General features: G+C 41.2%; 1 protein-coding gene across 1 annotated transcript in view; it reads left to right on the forward strand.

The window, feature by feature from the left end:
* LOC142296810 (diacylglycerol O-acyltransferase 2-like) overlaps nt 1–11,369 on the forward strand; it is a 62,716-nt gene extending 51,347 nt beyond the window's left edge. The window contains exon 9 of the mRNA XM_075340821.1: nt 10,871–11,369. Coding sequence (XP_075196936.1) covers nt 10,871–11,025 — 155 coding nt within the window. The 3' untranslated portion in view covers nt 11,026–11,369. The remainder of the gene's footprint in view (nt 1–10,870) is intronic.
* Nucleotides 11,370–18,077: the final 6,708 nt, after the last annotated feature.

Raw genomic sequence — 18,077 nt, forward strand, 5'->3', positions numbered from 1 at the left:
TGGTGCTGCTGTAGCTGATATAGGCCGGCAATGATAAACTCCTGTTGCTAAAACAATTATTGCAAGTAAACAACAGCATGGAGCTTGATAAGGGACACAAGAGACATATGTCTGAATTCAGTGTTTTAACCAACACAGCATGATGTCTTCAGATTACATAGAAAAAAACCTGCTGACAGATTCCTTTTATGTTCCCTTAAAGGGAACCTGTCAGGTCCAATATGCACCCAGAACCACGAGCAGTTCTGAGTGCATATTGCTAATCCCTGCCTAACCGTCCATTTATACTCTATCATAGATAAAGAGATCTTTTAAAAAAAAAGTATTTCTAAAGATCTTTTACTGTATGCTAATGAGCGAAGGGACTAGACCCCTGGGCGTTAGTTTCCCTGGCTAGTCGGCTCCATTACACAAAGAAAAATTGAATAACTAGGTCCATAATAACCATATAGCATGTAGCATGGAGATTCCCCATTAGCAACAAAACAACCTACATAGAAGCTCCATAGTCATTGTCCATGTAATCCTATTTAAATTAAATACCAAACAATGTTTTCTTTATAGAAATCTTTAGAAAATTTATTTAAATGCGATTTAATAAAAAGTTTTTTTCAGGGACACAAAGAGAGTGCAACACATAGTGCAAAAATGTGCTTAAAAACATATACATAGCCAGTCAGGGAAGTGTGTCAGTACAGAACAGGCTGAGATAGGTACATGGCACAGCCCACATAACTGCAGTGTATCAGTATATCTGTCTCACATAATACAGTTAACAGCACAGTGAAGTACATTAAGTAACAATCAAACAGAATATCATATCATAGGAATGCACTGTGAACTTATAAAGACCCATATACAATGTCAGAATCACCATATATGCTGTCCTATGGGCATGAAACAGGACTCAAATGATTATAATACAAAGCTGTCCTGTGAGCATGAGCCATTGCTCAGATATGTGCAATGCAAGAGAGAAACCGTCCTTTCAGCAAGGAGGATGGCATAAATCCAAGGTATATGAAGGTACTATGACTCACCAGGAACGCTCCCGTGTTCAAGCCTGACACACCACCCTGCACCTCAACGCGTTTCGCTTATCGCTTCATCGGGAAGTGCAGAGGTGACATCCAAGGCTGCTTATATCCAGAATGAACAATTCTTACCATCCTATTGTGGCGCGCCCCGGAAATCCGATGCCCACCCTCCACTGCGTCCGGCGTTCAGGAAGCGGGAGTGCGCATGCGCACAACCCGACAACCATTAGATCACCAGACACAGAGGGGAGGAGTGATCAGAGCGCCGTGCGCGCACAGGATGGAGTCCATAGCCACCATATTAAATGAGGGCATGCAACAGGGCAAATAAGAACCGAGCATGACAAGTAGTTACAGCAATAGATATATAACAAAGTTGGACGGTATCCATAAAGTAATGTCCATAAAGTCTCTTAAATTGCGATTTGTCCAGATCTTGATAACGCAATCGATCCATATATATCTTCCTGTTCTAATGTCTCCATTATATGCAGATACAAGCAGCCATCTCTAAAAAGTATGAATTAATAATAAGAGAAAAATAGAAAAGAGATAAAAAAGAGATAAAAAAAGAGAAGAATGTCAGAATATAAAACGGCAATTGGTACGCAAAAACAAACCAATACCTCCACTAAACAATTGCAGACCGTGAGCAAAGACATTTAGATCAAAAAGGGCTTATAGTTGATCATATCATTCAGCCCCCGCGGTTTTACTGTATCAAGAGTTATGATCCATTTAGCCTCTTTCTTAAATATGGCATTTCTGAGATCGCCCCCTCTTGCACCAAGGTAAACTTTATCAATGCCTCTGAATCTGAGTAGCCGCCAATTGCAGTCATGACATTCCCTAAAATGTTTAGGGATGTTTTTTAGAAGCAGAATTTCTTCCGGTTTTGTGACTTTAGCCGCATTCCTGATATCATGAATGTGTTCCAGGATGCGTACCCGGAACTCCCAAGTAGTCAGGTCCACATAAATGAGGCCGCAGGGGCATATTGCCCAATAAATAATCCCAGTGGATCGACAATTTATGGAGTGTACAATTCTATAGGTATTCTCTCTAGAGGAATCCCAAAATTCACCCGTTCGATCCATCTGTGGGCAGGCCCCACAGTCCCCACAAGAGCGTGACCCCCATCTGGGACCCCTATTTGTCCCAAAGGTGTTCCTGACTACTGGAATATAAAGACTTTTCACAATTTGATCTTTTAATGTTTTAGATCTTTTTGGCGTCACTGCAGGTCCAGAGGTAAGTATAAGAGACAAATCATTGTCAGTGAGAAGCACTGACCAATATTTTTTGATAATGGAGAACATCTCCCTCCATTGTCCATGATAGGGAGTGATGAAACGAACGATATCATCATTCTCTTTAGGGTGAGTTTTTAACAGGGCATCACGTGGAGTATCCCTTGCTCTGGCATATCCCTCCTGTATAGGTTTTTCTCGATAGTGCCGTGCCCTAAATCTTCTTTTTAGAGCCTCAGATTGTTGCTCAAATAAGACATTATCAGAACATACCCGTCGGGCCCGCAAAAATTGCCCTGTAGGAATGGAATTAATCACCTTTTTCGGATGTGATGATCTGGCACTCAAAAGTGAATTTACAGCCGTGGTTTTACGAAAAATATCTGTGCACAGTGTTCCGTCCATCCCCTTCAATATTCGTACATCCAGATATTCGATTTTTTTCACTGCTGAAGATAAAAGTAAGCTTGATGTTATTTATATTGTCATTGAGTCGCTGCATGAAAATATCCAACTGATTGATCTCCCCCTGCCAAATCAACGCAGCCACATGTGAACTGCGCCCATCTCAGATGCTGGAAAAGATATGGACCGTTCCCATAGCCGAAAGTGCACAAGAATGTTGATTGTCCACCTGGCAGGCCAATCGTGTCCGGTAATAATAGCCTACGTGAGCCTGCTTGCAGGTTCCTGGACTATTATTTACAACCCCTTGTTATTACCCTCCCGTCCTACATTCGGGACTCCACAGAGTTCTTGAATCGTCTGGAGGGTATTACATTTGAGTCTGACATCATTATGGTCACTGCTGACGTTGAGTCGCTATATACTTCTATACCCCATGAGGATGGCATTGCTGCTGTTGATTTTTTTCTACGATCCACTGAGCTGGATGTGCAGCTGATTGATTTCCTCCTGCTTCTACTTAGATTTATTTTATCTCATAATTTCTTTTTATTCAAGGACCGTTTCTATCTCCAAGAGAGAGGAGTTGCGATGGGGGCGTCTTGTGCGCCTTCATACGCAAACCTCTTTCTTGGACTATGGGAACGGTCCATATCTTTTCCAGCATCTGAGATGGGCGCAGTTCACATGTGGCTGCGTTTCATCGACGATATTTTTTTGATTTGGCAGGGGGAGATCAATCAGTTGGATATTTTCATGCAGCGACTCAATGACAATATAAATAATATCAAGCTTACTTATATCTTCAGCAGTGAAAAAATCGAATATCTGGATGTACGAATATTGAAGGGGACGGACGGAACACTGTGCACAGATATTTTTCGTAAAACCACGGCTGTAAATTCACTTTTGAGTGCCAGATCATCACATCCGAAAAAGGTGATTAATTCCATTCCTACAGGGCAATTTTTGCGGGCCTGACGGGTATGTTCTGATAATGTCTTATTTGAGCAACAATCTGAGGCTCTAAAAAGAAGATTTAGGGCACGGCACTATCGAGAAAAACCTATACAGGAGGGATATGCCAGAGCAAGGGATACTCCACGTGATGCCCTGTTAAAAACTCACCCTAAAAAGAATGATGATATAGTTCGTTTCATCACTCCCTATCATGGACAATGGAGGGAGATGCTCTCCATTATCAAAAAATATTGGTCAGTGCTTCTCACTGACAATGATTTGTCTCTTATACTTACCTCTGGACCTGCAGTGACGCCAAAAAGATCTAAAACATTAAAAGATCAAATTGTGAAAAGTCTTTATATTCCAGTAGTCAGGAACACCTTTGGGACAAATAGGGGTCCCAGATGGGGGTCACGCTCTTGTGGGGACTGTGGGGCCTGCCCACAGATGGATCGAACGGGTGAATTTTGGGATTCCTCTAGAGAGAATACCTATAGAATTGTACACTCCATAAATTGTCGATCCACTGGGATTATTTATTGGGCAATATGCCCCTGCGGCCTCATTTATGTGGGCCTGACTACTCGGGAGTTCCGGGTACGCATCCTGGAACACATTCGTGATATCAGGAATGCGGCGAAAGTCACAAAACCGGAAGAAATTCTGCTTCTAAAAAACATTCCTAAACATTTTAGGGAATGTCATGACTGCAATTGGCGGCTACTCAGATTCAGAGGCATTGATAAAGTTTACCTTGGTGCAAGAGGGGGCGATCTCAGAAATGCCATATTTAAGAAAGAGGCTAAATGGATCATAACTCTTGATACAGTAAAACCGCGGGGGCTGAATGATATGATCAACTATAAGCCCTTTTTGATCTAATTGTCTTTGCTCACGGTCTGCAATTGTTTAGTGGAGGTATTGGTTTGTGGTTGCGTACCAATTGCCGTTTTATATTCTGACATTCTTCTCTTTTTTATCACTTTTTTATCTCTTTTCTATTTTTCTCTTATTATTAATTCATACTTTTTAGAGATGGCTGCTTGTATCTGCATATAATGGAGACATTAGAACAGGAAGATGTATATGGATCGATTGCGTTATCAAGATCTGGACAAATCGCAATTTAAGAGACTTTATGGACATTACTTTATGGATACCGTCCAACTTGTTATATATCTATTGCTGTAACTACTTGTCATGCTCGGTTCTTATTTGCCCTGTTGCATGCCCTCATTTAATATGGTGGCTATGGACTCCATCCTGTGCGCGCACGGGGCTCTGATCACTCCTCCCCTCTGTGTCTGGTGATCTAATGGTTGTCGGGTTGTGCGCATGCGCACTCCCGCTTCCTGAACGCCGGACGCAGTGGAGGGTGGGCATCGGATTTCCGGGGCGCGCCGCAATAGGATGGTAAGAATTGTTCATTCTGGATATAAGCAGCCTTGGATGTCACCTCTGCACCTCCCGATGAAGCGATAAGTGAAACGCGTTGAGGTGCAGGGTGGTGTGTCAGGCTTGAACACGGGAGCGTTCCTGGTTGGTCATAGTACCTTCATATACCTTGGATTTATGCCATCCTCCTTGCTGAAAGGACGGTTTCTCTCTTGCATTGCACATATCTGAGCAATGGCTCATGCTCACAGGACAGCCTTGTATTATAATCATTTGAGTCCTGTTTCATGCCCATAGGACAGCATATATGGTGATTCTGACATTGTATATGGGTCTTTATAAGTTCACAGTGCATTCCTATGATATGATATTCTGTTTGATTGTTACTTAATGTACTTCACTGTGCTGTTAACTGTATTATGTGAGACAGATATACTGATACACTGCAGTTATGTGGGCTGTGCCATGTACCTATCTCAGCCTGTTCTGTACTGACACACTTCCCTGACTGGCTATGTATATGTTTTTAAGCACATTTTTGCACTATGTGTTGCACTCTCTTTGTGTCCCTGAAAAAAACTTTTTATTAAATCGCATTTAAATAAATTTTCTAAAGATTTCTATAAAGGAAACATTGTTTGGTATTTAATTTAAATAGGATTACATGGACAATGACTATGGAGCTTCTATGTAGGTTGTTTAGTGGGCTCCATTAGCTTCTTAGGACACATGTGGGAGTGCTATCATGCTAATGAATGTGCAGGGTCAGAGGATGATCTCACTCACCTCTCCGCCGCCATCACCGCCAAATGCTGGATTTCGGCTCAGTGCACATGGCCCCGAAGTTTTGGTCATGCACACTATGAAGCCGGGTGTACGTGTCCTGGCTTCAAACTGAAGTAGTGTGCATGACTGAAACTCCGGGGTCATGCACACTGACATGAAATCCAGCGTTGGGTGCAATGGCAGTGGAGAGGTGAGTGAGATCATCCTCTGAGTCTGTGCATTCATTAGCATGTTAGCACGCCCACAAGGGTGTACTAACATGCTAATGGGGGCGACTAGCCAGGGGAACTAACGCCCAGGCGTCTAATCCCTTCGCTCATTAGCATACGGTAAAAGATCTTTAGAAATACTTTTTCTAAAGATCTCTTTATCTATGCTAGTGTATACAGGGACGGTTAGGCAGGGTTTTGTAATATGCACCTATAACTGCTCGTGGTTCTGGGTGCATATTGGACCTGACAGGTTCACTTTAACATGAGGTGTGAGTTGGCTTGCCAATTTATAAATTGAGCCTTATGAAGGACATTCATTTGAGTTACAGGTTGTGACCCTTTTCCCTTGATCTCACTAGGTTTGAAAAATTACCTATTTACGTAATAGTTAGGGAGGAAAGCTTAATATATAATGAATGAAGTTTTGCTATAGCTGATTTCTGCATAGCTTTTAATGTACATTGGCATTCAAAAGTTTGGGCACCCCTGGTCAACATTACTATTATTGTGAACAATGAAGTACCGTAAGTTGAAGATAAAAAATGATCCCTAAATAGCATAAAGTTAATTACACATTTCCTTTGTATTTTAGGCAAAAAAAATAATAAAAATATATATACAGTGTGTGTGTGTATATATGTATATATATATATATATATATATATATACATACATATATATATGTTTTTTTATATATATATATATATATGTATATATATATATATACATATGTATATATATATATATATACATATGTATATATATATATATATACATATATATATATATATATATATATATACATATATATATATATATATATATATATATATATATATATATATAAAAACATATATATATGTATATATACAATTGAAGCCAGAAGTTTACATACACTATCTAAAAAGACACATCTGCATGTTTTCTCACTATTTGATATGAAATCGGGATGAACCTTTCCCGTTTTAGGTCACTTAGGATTACCAAAAATTATTTATATTTGCCAAATGCCAGAATAATGAGAGAGAGAATGTTTTAAAGCATTTTTATTACTTTCTGCAAAGTCAAAGGTTTACATGCACTAAGAGTACGATGCCTTTAAACAATATGGGACAGCCCATATGATGATGTAATCTCTTTAAAAGCTCCTGAAAGGTTTATTGGCAACATCTGAAGTAATTAGAGACACACCAGTGGATGTATTTTAATGCACACCTGAAACACACTGCTTCTTTGTGTAACATAATGGGAAAGTCAAAAGAAATAAGTCAAGATCTCAGATACAGAATTGTGGACTTGCACAAGTCTGGTTCATCCTTGTATGCAATTTCCAGATACCTGAAGGTGCCTTGTTCATCTGTACAAACAATTATACGCAGGTACAAACAAAATACATAAAAAAAACATACCGCTCAGGAAGAACACGGGTTCTGTGTACCAGAGATGAACATGAATTGGTCAGACATGTGCATATGAACCCGAGAACAAAAGCAAAAGACCTTGTGAAGATGCTGGTGGAAGCTGGAAAGATTGTGTCATTATCCAGAATGAAATAAGTACTGTATCAACAAGAGTTGAAAGGCCACTCTGCCGGGAAGAAGCCATTACTCCAAAAAAATATAAAAAAGCAAGAATTATGTTTGCAAATTGACAAAGGAACAAAGACCTTCATTTTTGGATACATGTCCTGTGGTCTGATGAAACTTAAATTGAACTGTTTGGCCATAATGACCATCGTTACGTTTGTAGGAAAAAGGGAGAAGCTTTGACGCCTAAGAACACCATCCTAACTGTGAAACACGAAGGTGGCAGCATCATGTTGTGGGGTTGTTTTACTGCAGGAGGGACTGGTGCACTTCACAAAATACATAGCATTGTGAGGAAAGAAGATTATGTGACAATACTGAAGCAACATCTCAAGACATCAGCCAGGAACTTAAAGCTTGAGCGGAAATTGGTCTTCCAAATGGACAATAACCCGAAGCATACTGCCAAATTGGTTACAAAGTGGCTTAAGGATAACAAAGTCAATATTTTGGAGTGGCCATCACAAAACCGTGAGCTCAATCCTATTGAAAATTTATGGGCAAAGCTGAAATGGGCGATGCGAGCAAGGAGAGCTACAAACATGACTCAGTTACACCAGTTCTGTCAGGAGGAATGGGCCCACATTCCTACCAACTATTCTCAGAAGCTTGTGGAAGGATATCCAAAATGTTTGACCCAAGTCATACAGTTTAAGGACAATGGTACCAAATCCTAATGAAATGTATGTAATCTTTTGACTTTGCAGAAAGTAATAAAAATGCCTTAAAACATTCTCTCTCCCTCTTTCTCTCATTATTCTGGTATTTGGCAAATATAAATAACTTTGGTAATTCTATTTGAAAGGTTTATTCTGATTTCATGTCAGATAGTGAGAAAAACATGTATACGTGTCTTTTTAGATAGTGTCTGTAAACTCCTGGTGTCAACTATATGTATATACTAACTGTAGCACCCAGCGTTGCCCGGGATAGTAACTGTCTCCCTGTTTCTCTCCCAGTCTGTCTGTCTCTCTCTCTTTGCCTGTCAGTCTCTTTCCCTGTCTGTCTCTGTCTATCTCTCTCTCTCTCTTTCCCTGTCTGTCTATCTCTTTCCCTGTCTGTCTCTCTATCTCTTTCCCTGTCTGTCTCTTTCCCTGTCTGTCTCTTTACCTGTCTGTCTGTCTCTTTATCTGTCTCTTTCCCTGTCTTTTTGACTGTCTCTTTGTCTATCTCTGTCCATCTCTGTCTGTTTGTCTCTTTCCCTGGCTGCATTGTTGATTATATATAGAGGGAACCACGGGTATATGCCGCGCTTAAAAACCACTGAAGTGGAAATGATGTGAAAATTTCTCTTTTATTTACAGCATTCCTACGCGTTTCAGAGACAAAGACCGTCTCCTTCTTCAGGGAAAAAAGAAATCATACAGACAATCAAAAGCTGGTATCTTATAAAGGATCCATACTGCCACGTTGACAGCTATGATGTCAACCGCCCTTCAAGATTGCAGGGTGATGACTCATCAGCACATGGAGACAACAGACACATGGAGGAAAAAGAAAAAATCATTATATGAAATTTCCATATCGTTACCCATTCATGATTTATGAATTATCTCAGAGGGATATTTATAATAAAATTGTAAATAAAAAAATGTGTTTATTTGTGTTTATTTCTTGTGTGAGGAAAGAGTATATGGAAGCTTGAAAGGAAGAAAAAAAGAGTTAGAATAAAGGTACGAACCTTTATTCTAACTCTTTTTTTCTTCCTTTCAAGCTTCCATATACTCTTTCCTCACACAAGAAATAAACACAAATAAACACATTTTTTTATTTACAATTTTATTATAAATATCCCTCTGAGATAATTCATAAATCATGAATGGGTAACGATATGGAAATTTCATATAATGATTTTTTCTTTTTCCTCCATGTGTCTGTTGTCTCCATGTGCTGATGAGTCATCACCCTGCAATCTTGAAGGACGGTTGACATCATAGTTGTCAACGTGGCAGTATGGATCCTTTATAAGATACCAGCTTTTGATTGTCTGTATGATTTCTTTTTTCCCTGAAGAAGGAGATGGTCTTTGTCTCTGAAACGCGTAGGAATGCTGTAAATAAAAGAGAAATTTTTACATCATTTCCACTTCAGTGGTTTTTAAGCGCGGCATATACCCGTGGTTCCCTCTATATATAATCAACATTCTATATTGTTATACGGGGCCGCTGCTTGAATCACACGGACACTCACATGCTTTTGAAGGAGTTGTGACTGGCACAACCCTATCAGGTGAGTGTTACTGTTTCTTTCCTATCACCACTTGTTATATCGGGTAAGACCCTATTGCGCCCTTTGTCTCCCCACTTTTTAGTTCCTGGCTGCATTGTGACATGCCAACATTCCATTTAAGTGTGTGCCTGCGCATTCTTCTGAAGTTCTGGCTGCATTGTGGCTCCCAGCTTCATTGACTTTAATTGAGGCAGTTTTTTTGGTGAATAACTGTAAAGTCCGGGGTTAAAATTTCCCCTCATAGTCTATAACATTCCCTGAGTCAAATGGAGTGTCTGTGCAAAAGTTTGTGCTTGTACATGCGACAGTGTGAATTCCTGTAGCGGACATACATACATATATACATACATACACTCAGCTTTATATATTAGATATATATAGACATATATATGTTCATATATTACATTTTTAAATTAACAAAAAAGGAAAATGGGCCTTTCTATAGTTTGGGCACGCTGCATGGTTTGTACCTAGAAGCACCCCCCTTTAGAGATAATTTCATCTTCAACTTGCTGAACTGTTCACAATAACTCTGATTTTGACAAAGGGTGCCCACACTTTTCCATGCCACGGTAGTTTTCCATTTTAGCTGCCAGGTTATGGAGATGCAAGATCAGATCTCATTAAAGCTCTTTGTGAAACATGTTTTCTCCACATTCTTCTTCAATTCTTCAGCCAGTGTCTTATTCCTCCCCCTTTCCTCTTTCATCCTGACATGGTTATGCAATCAGTGGCATCTCAAGAATATATAACCTGCTCTAACCTCAGAGACCTCAGACAGTGCCCAAGAGCAGTTTTTAGATTAGTTTGTGCAATAAGAATATTTGCAATTTTGCTGAGCATTTCACATGCAGTGTTTTCACAGCCCGTCATTAACACGATAAGAATGGATGCAGCGTGAATCATAAGGTGTGGGCTTCTTTTTTCTCAAGAGGATCAAACTTTGCCATTGACACCTATGAATATTCAGATATTATTTTAAACTGAACATATGTCTTTCTTTTCAGTTGGTAAACCTATCCCTGTGCCTCAAATTGAGAATCCCTCCGAGCAGCAGGTGGACACGTATCATTCCCTCTACATAAAAAGTCTGCAAGATCTTTTCAATGCTTACAAGGAACAGTTTGGCCTTCAACAGAGTGACTCCTTGGTGCTGATATGAAATCAAAGCTTAAAAGACTAACTGGACCAAAATCCACCAGAACTGTAATGACGGATGACTGCCAATATCAGAATATGTTGCATTACACCTGGTAATTGAGGAATCCTGGGGTGTGTACTGCTGAAATAAGGAGAAATATCTCTGATGTCCAGTGTGAAACCTGTTCATGTGACCCATGACAAGTCTTCCAGAAATAGCAGTCAGTTACACCAGTTGGGACTTTGTTGCCCATGGACAATTACTTGGGTTAGGAGACATATGTAGTAGAAAGAATGTAATGTGTATGATAAAATGGTCTATATAATCAACTTTGTCATAAAGAATGAATGTACCTGTCCTTTTAATATATTGCAATTCTTTTGTGTCATCTTTCTTCATTGCTTGTAAATATTTCTTACTTCCTAAAATTAAGTCATGGATTTGAATAGATGAACAAGCACCAAGATAACTTAAACTGATGAAATGAAATGAATAGATTAATTTCTGCCCCAAAAAATGGAGATCTGCACTTTTCCAAAAACGTTCAGGATTGAAATAATAAGGCAGAGGACATAAAGCAGAAGGTATGATCGTTGAGCATCATAATTAGAAATCTCTTCCTTATTATATGATTTATGACCAATGATGTCAGAGGTTCAGTTTGTGGTTCTCACAGTTTTTGTGACTGAATGCAATAGATAAGTCAAACCACAATGTTATATCCCTCGAAGACACTACAGTTCAAAACTGAAAAAAACTAAAGGTGACTAATTACTTTAGAAAGTTGCCTGCCCACTTGGCCAGCAGGTATTTCTCCTGATCCTTATATAAACATGCATGTTCAGATAGGTGTGGGAGGATATTATGGAGAGGGGCAGTGTGGAGTGATATTATGGAGAGGGGCAGTGTGGAGAGATATTATGGAGAGTGGTTGTGTGGGGAGATATTATGGAGTGGGGCAGTGTGGGTGATATTATGGAGAGGGGCGGTGGGGGAGGGATATTATGTAGAGTTATGTGTGGCGGAATATTATAGAGAGGGGCAGTGTAGAGGGATATTTTGAAGAGGGGCGGTGTGGGAGGATATTATGAAGAGGGGCAGTGTGGGAGGGCTATTATGAAGACGGGCAGTGTGGGAGGGCTATTATGGAGAGGGTGGTGTAGGGGTTTATTATGGAGACTTTTGGTATTGGAGAGTATTATGAAGAGGGGCAGTGGGGGGATCTTATGGAGAGGGGTGGTGAGGAAGGGATATTATAGATAGGGGCGGTGTGGGAGGGATATTATGGAGTGGGGCAGTGTGGGTAGGTATTATGGAGAGTTATGTAGGGCGGAATAATATGGAGAGGGGCGGTGTGGAGACATATGAAGAGGGGTGGTATGGGAGATATTATGAAGAAGGGCAGTGTGGGGGGATATTATGGAGAGGGGCGGTGGGTGGATATTATGGAGAGAGGTGATGTGGGAGGGATATTATGGAAAGGGGCAGTGTGGGAGGGCTATTATAGAGAGGAGTGGTGTGGGGGTTTATTATGGAGACTTATGGTATGAGAGAATATTATGGAGAGGAACAGTGGGGGGATATTATGGAGAGGGGTGGTGTGGGGAGATATTATGGAGAGGGACGGTGTGATAGGGAAATTATGGAGTGGAGCGGTGTATTATGGAATGGGGTGGGCAGTTATTATAGAGAGTTACATGGGGCAGAATATTATGGAAAGGGCGCGGTGTGGGAGGATATTATAGAGAGGGGAGGTGTGGTGGGATATAATGAAGAGGAGTAGTGTGTGGGGATATTATGAAGAGGGGTGGTGTGGGAGGGATATTATGAAGAGGGGCGCCGTGGGAGGGATATTATGGAGAGTGGCCATGTGGGAGCGATATTATGGAGCGGGGCCGTGTGAGTGGTTAGTATGAAGAGTTACGTGGGGCAGAATATTATGGAGAGGAGTGGTGTGGAAGGGATATTATGAAGAGGGGCAGTGTAGGCAGCATATTATGAAGAGGGATGGTGTAGAGTAATATTATGGAAAGGGGTGGTTTTGGAGGAATATTATGGAGAGGGTCGGTGGAGGGGGTATATTATGAAGAGGGGTGGTGTAGGGGGTATATTATGGAGAGGGGTGGTGAGGGTGGGATAATGAAAAAATGGGCAGTGTGGAAGTTTATTTTAGAGAGCAGTGGTGTGGGGGGACATTATGGAGAGGGGCAGTGTGGGAGGGATATCATATTCCATCACATATTTTCTTGTATACTGTATGTACTGTACTGTGCACAGACATCAGACGTTATATACAGGATAATATGTGACTGACATAATATCTGATGTCTGAAGTCACAGTAAGCCTACTATACCTATCATGACATTGTCAAGGGCTGCACAGTGGCTGTCGTCAGATAGAAAGTGGTCACAGGGTTTCTATTCAGTAGCCACTTATTGGTCTGATCACTGGACTACGGGCCTGCAAATTAAGCTACTCATCTCTCTATGTACCAGTCATATATTATTCTCCTGTATACTGTACGTGCTATAATACGCATACTATTTGCACTTATATCAGATGGAATTCTCCAGATAAGTGACTGGTACATCATATACAGTGCCTTGCGAAAGTATTCGGCTCCCTTGAATATTTCAACCTTTCCCCACATTTCAGGCTTCAAACATAAAGATAAAAATTTTAATGTTATTGTGAAAAATCGACAACAAGTGGGACACTATTGTGAAGCTGAATTAAATTTATTGCATATTTTAAACTTTTTTTTTTAAAATAAATAACTAAAAAGTGGGGCGTGCAATATTATTCGTCCCCTTTAAGTTAATACTTTGTAGCGCCACCTTTTGCTGCGATTACAGCTGCAAGTCGCTTGGGGTATGTCTCTATCAGTTTTTCACATTGAGAGACTGAAATTCTTGTCCATTCTTCTGTGCCGCCCCTGTGCCAGCAGCCGGGCTACTCGAATCCGGATCCGCGGTGGCTTGAGGGGTCTCCGGACCCGGGGGTCGTGCGGCCGCTCAATGAAAGGGGGACTATGTACAGGGGGATTGGAAGTTTGTGACGCCACCCACGGTATATGGTAATGTAGGAGACCACCGCTGCTGTTAGGGGAGCCCGGTGGCAATGGTGTAGCAGCAGGATGTTTAACCCCTCCGTGGGTAGGGGGTTTTTGCCCCAGGGCCCGTTGGGTGTTGATGTTTGGGGTGCCGTTAGATGGAGGAAAAGGGTTTTTTCAGCGTACTCACTCAGTCCAGGAATAACAACACCGACAGCTTGTAAACCAGAATTCTGAGCACCACTGCAGCCTGGAGGGAGCACGCTGAGATCTGTGCCCTTGGTGTTGCTGTTAGCCTGTGGCCTTTTCCGTGGCACCTTCTCTCTAATTGGACTCTAAAGCTTGAAACTTTTTGGGTCCCGCTCACCCGTATGCCTAACGGAGTGAGCTTGCTCTCAGGGTTCACGCGTAGGATTTCTTTGGACTGTATTTGGGAAAGTCCTATCCCATTGGTGTGCTAGTACCCCGATTTTAGAGCGGGTTGGGGATGAATCTTGAAGTCTTCACCCCCGTCGGGTAAATTACAGGATGTGTGAAGCTACTTCCCGGCCTAGGGTCCACGTACCCCATCGTGCTCTGGCCCCTGCCCGGTGATGGCTCAAGGCCACCGGCTGCCCTCCTCGGCAGTCCGTACCCCTTGACACGATCCCCTGCGACCGGTGTTCCAGCTCCTACCAGGCCTGGACCAACGTCTGCCACCTAGTAACTCCAGGAGCCCTGCTCAGGACCAGTGACCTCTCTCTCCCAGAGAGTCACTTTCCACCTCCTCCTCCTTTCACTCCTGTTTCACTTTTCTGTCACTTTTACACTTCTCCCTACCAACCCCCCATGTGGGCAGCCCTATTCCCTTCAGGCCCCTCCATGGTGTGTCTGGTGGGTTCGGTGTAAAGTGTTTCTAGGATTTTTACTGGCTAAGCTGTTAGCAACACCAAAGGACCAGGATCCCTAACAAGGGAGGAGTGGATACTGTGCAGAAGGGCAGATTGCACAATATCCTATGACGACCTGATAGGCCAGGGTGTCAAACTTCCTTTGCAAATAGCTTGAGCTGAGTGAGGTTGGATGGAGAGCATTTGTGAACAGCAGTTTTTAGCGCTTTCCACAGATTCTCGATTGTAACACCTGGATACGTTTATTTGTGAACTTCCATTGTAGATTTTGCTTTATGTTTGGGATCATTGTCTTGTTGGAAGACAAATCTCTGTCCCAGTCTCAGGTCTTTTGCAGACTCCAACAGGTTTTCTTCAAGAATGGACCTATATTTGGTTCCATCCATCTTCCCATCAATTTTAACCATCTTCCTTGTCCCTGCTGAAGAAAAGCAGGCTGAAACCATGATGCTGCCACCTCCATGTTTGACAGTGGGGATGATGTGTTCAGGGTGTTGAGCTATGTTGCTTTTATGCCAAACATATTGTTTTGTATTGGGCCCAAATAGTTCGATTTTGGTTTCATCTGAACAGAGCACCTTCTTCCCATGTAGGGCGTTTTAACCTATTTTTCACTAAAAGATCTTTTAAGTTGTTGCATCTTCGATACGTGACTAACGGTTTTAATTTTGTAACTTCATTTAGATCTGCATCGCTTTTCTAGAATATGCCAGTTGTTATAAATTGCATTTTTTATTTTTTGATCAAGGGAACCGTATTTAAAGTTGAACAAAAACCTTTTTGGTGTTTTTTTATTGTTTTGTTTGTATCCTTCACAACTGAAAAGCCTAATTGGTTTCTCTACAGCTTTTGCTAGAGAGTCATCCAAAAGGGCCTGTGGATAACCTCTCTCTTCCAAATGTAGTTTTAGATCCATAGCTTGTTCACAAATAGTTTTTTTTATTGTTGTTAATTCTTTTGAGTCTCAAGAATTGACTGAAAGGCAAAGCAGCTTTTGTGTGAAACGGATGTGCACTGTCAAAATGCAAAATCGAGTTAGAAGCAGTAGGTTTTCTAAATACTTTAGTTAGAATTTTCCCTTCCTGGATTCTGATGTTCACATCAAGGAAATTTCAAGAAAAACCTCCAAAAACATGAGTGAAAGACATATTCATCGTGTTTGAGAGGTTTAAATATTGGACAAAATCCGAAAAAAGTGTTGCTGATCCGTCCCACACGATGAATATGTCATCCACAAATCTGGCAAAAAATTAAATGATTTTTATGTAAGGGTTCTGCAATGAAAAAATATACCAGCTTTCAAAAATGCGTAAAAACATATTAGCTAGTGCACATGTGACAGGGGTACCCATTGCGGTACCACCGCATTGTAAGTACCACCTGTCCATGAACATAAATGCGTTTTTTGTCAAAATAAAAGTGAGAGCTTCACAAACAAAATCGCAAAAATCTGTCTGTTTTTCACAGTTTTTCAGAACTTCTCTTACTGCCTCTATACCCTGCATTTGTGGAATGCGGGTGTAGAGGTTCTCTACATCAATGGAGGACAAATTGAAGCCATCCTGCCAGGTAGTGTCATTCAGTAGATTAATAAATTCACCGCTGTCTTTTATATACGATGATATCTTTGTCAAAATAGGTCGTATAAGCCAGTCAACATAGTGGGAGAAAGGCTCCGTGATGGAGCCTATGCCCGACACTATGGGACGGTCAGGTGGATTTTTTTCATTTTTATGATGTTTAGGAATAAAATACCAATGAGCCCTGATAGGGAAATTAGGAAAAAGTCTGTCTGACTGATTGCGGCTCAGAAGCCCTGATTCCACATGTCGATCCAGGAGGCTTTTTAATTGCCTTTTGAATCGAGAAGTGGGATCAGAAAACAACGGTGTGTATGTACTACTTATCGCTTAATTGTCTATTGGCCTCATTGATATAGTATTCACGTGAGAGAAGTACAACATTTCTGCCTTTGTCGGCTTTGCGGAAAATAACATCCTCCCAACTACGCATAATCTGAACTGCATTCATCTCTCCGGTACTGAGATTTTTTGGTAATTTTGGATAAATTAAAGCCTTTACCTCTTTTAAAACCTGATCCTGAAATAAATCAATCAAATTTCCTTGAGTAACAGGAGGACAGAAGTTAGATTTCACCCCTCCTGTAAAAACCAGAGGATCTGCCATTTCAAAACAAGCTGCCCTACCTGTTGTATCTGCATTTAGACTCAAAAGAAATTCTGAGTCACGTTTAAGCTCGTCGTCAAATACTTTAGTACAGTCGAAGCTATACGGATCCATAGAGAAAGGTTTTTGTCCTTCCAAATAGGTTTACAGGGTTTACCAGGAAGATAATATTTGTACAAGTTAATTTTTCTTATTGCCTTAAATAAATCGATCCTAAATTCAACAAAATCAAATGCTTGTGGAACACAAAAATTTAATCCTTTTGACAATACAACCTGCATATCTTCTGACAATACATGATCAGTTAGATTAACTACTGAGCCAGGTTTAGTTATATCATTCAAAACGGGATTTATTGTCTCCATGAGACAAATTTTCTCTTCCGTCCCTGTGCTCCTCTTTTATTATTATTATTTATTATTATAGCGCCATTTATTCCATGGCGCTTTACAAGTGAAAGAGGGTATACGTACAACAATCATTAACAGTATAAAACAGACTGGTATAGGAGGAGAGAGGACCCTGCTCGCGAGGGCTCACAGTCTACAGGGAATGGGTGATGGTACAATAGGTGAGGACAGAGCTGGTTGCGCAGTGGTCTACTGGACTGAGGGCTATTGTAGGTTGTAGGCTTGTTGGAAGAGGTGGGTCTTGAGGTTCCTCTTGAAGCTTTCCTTGATAGGGGGAGAGTCTGATGTGCTGAGGTAGAGCGTTCGAGTATGGGGGATGGACGGGAGAAATCTTGTACGCGATTGTGGGAAGAGGAGATAAGAGAGGATCAGAGAAGGAGATCTTGTGAGGATCTGAGGTTGCGTGTAGGTAGGTACCGGGAGACTAGGTCACAGGAGGGAGGAGACAGGTTGTGCATGGCTTTGTATGTCATGGTTAATGTTTTGAACTGGGGTCGTTGGGTGATGGGAAGCCAGTGAAGGGATTGGCAGAG

The sequence above is a fragment of the Anomaloglossus baeobatrachus genome, chromosome 3, assembly GCF_048569485.1.
Source record: "Anomaloglossus baeobatrachus isolate aAnoBae1 chromosome 3, aAnoBae1.hap1, whole genome shotgun sequence".
Lineage (NCBI taxonomy): Eukaryota > Metazoa > Chordata > Amphibia > Anura > Aromobatidae > Anomaloglossus > Anomaloglossus baeobatrachus.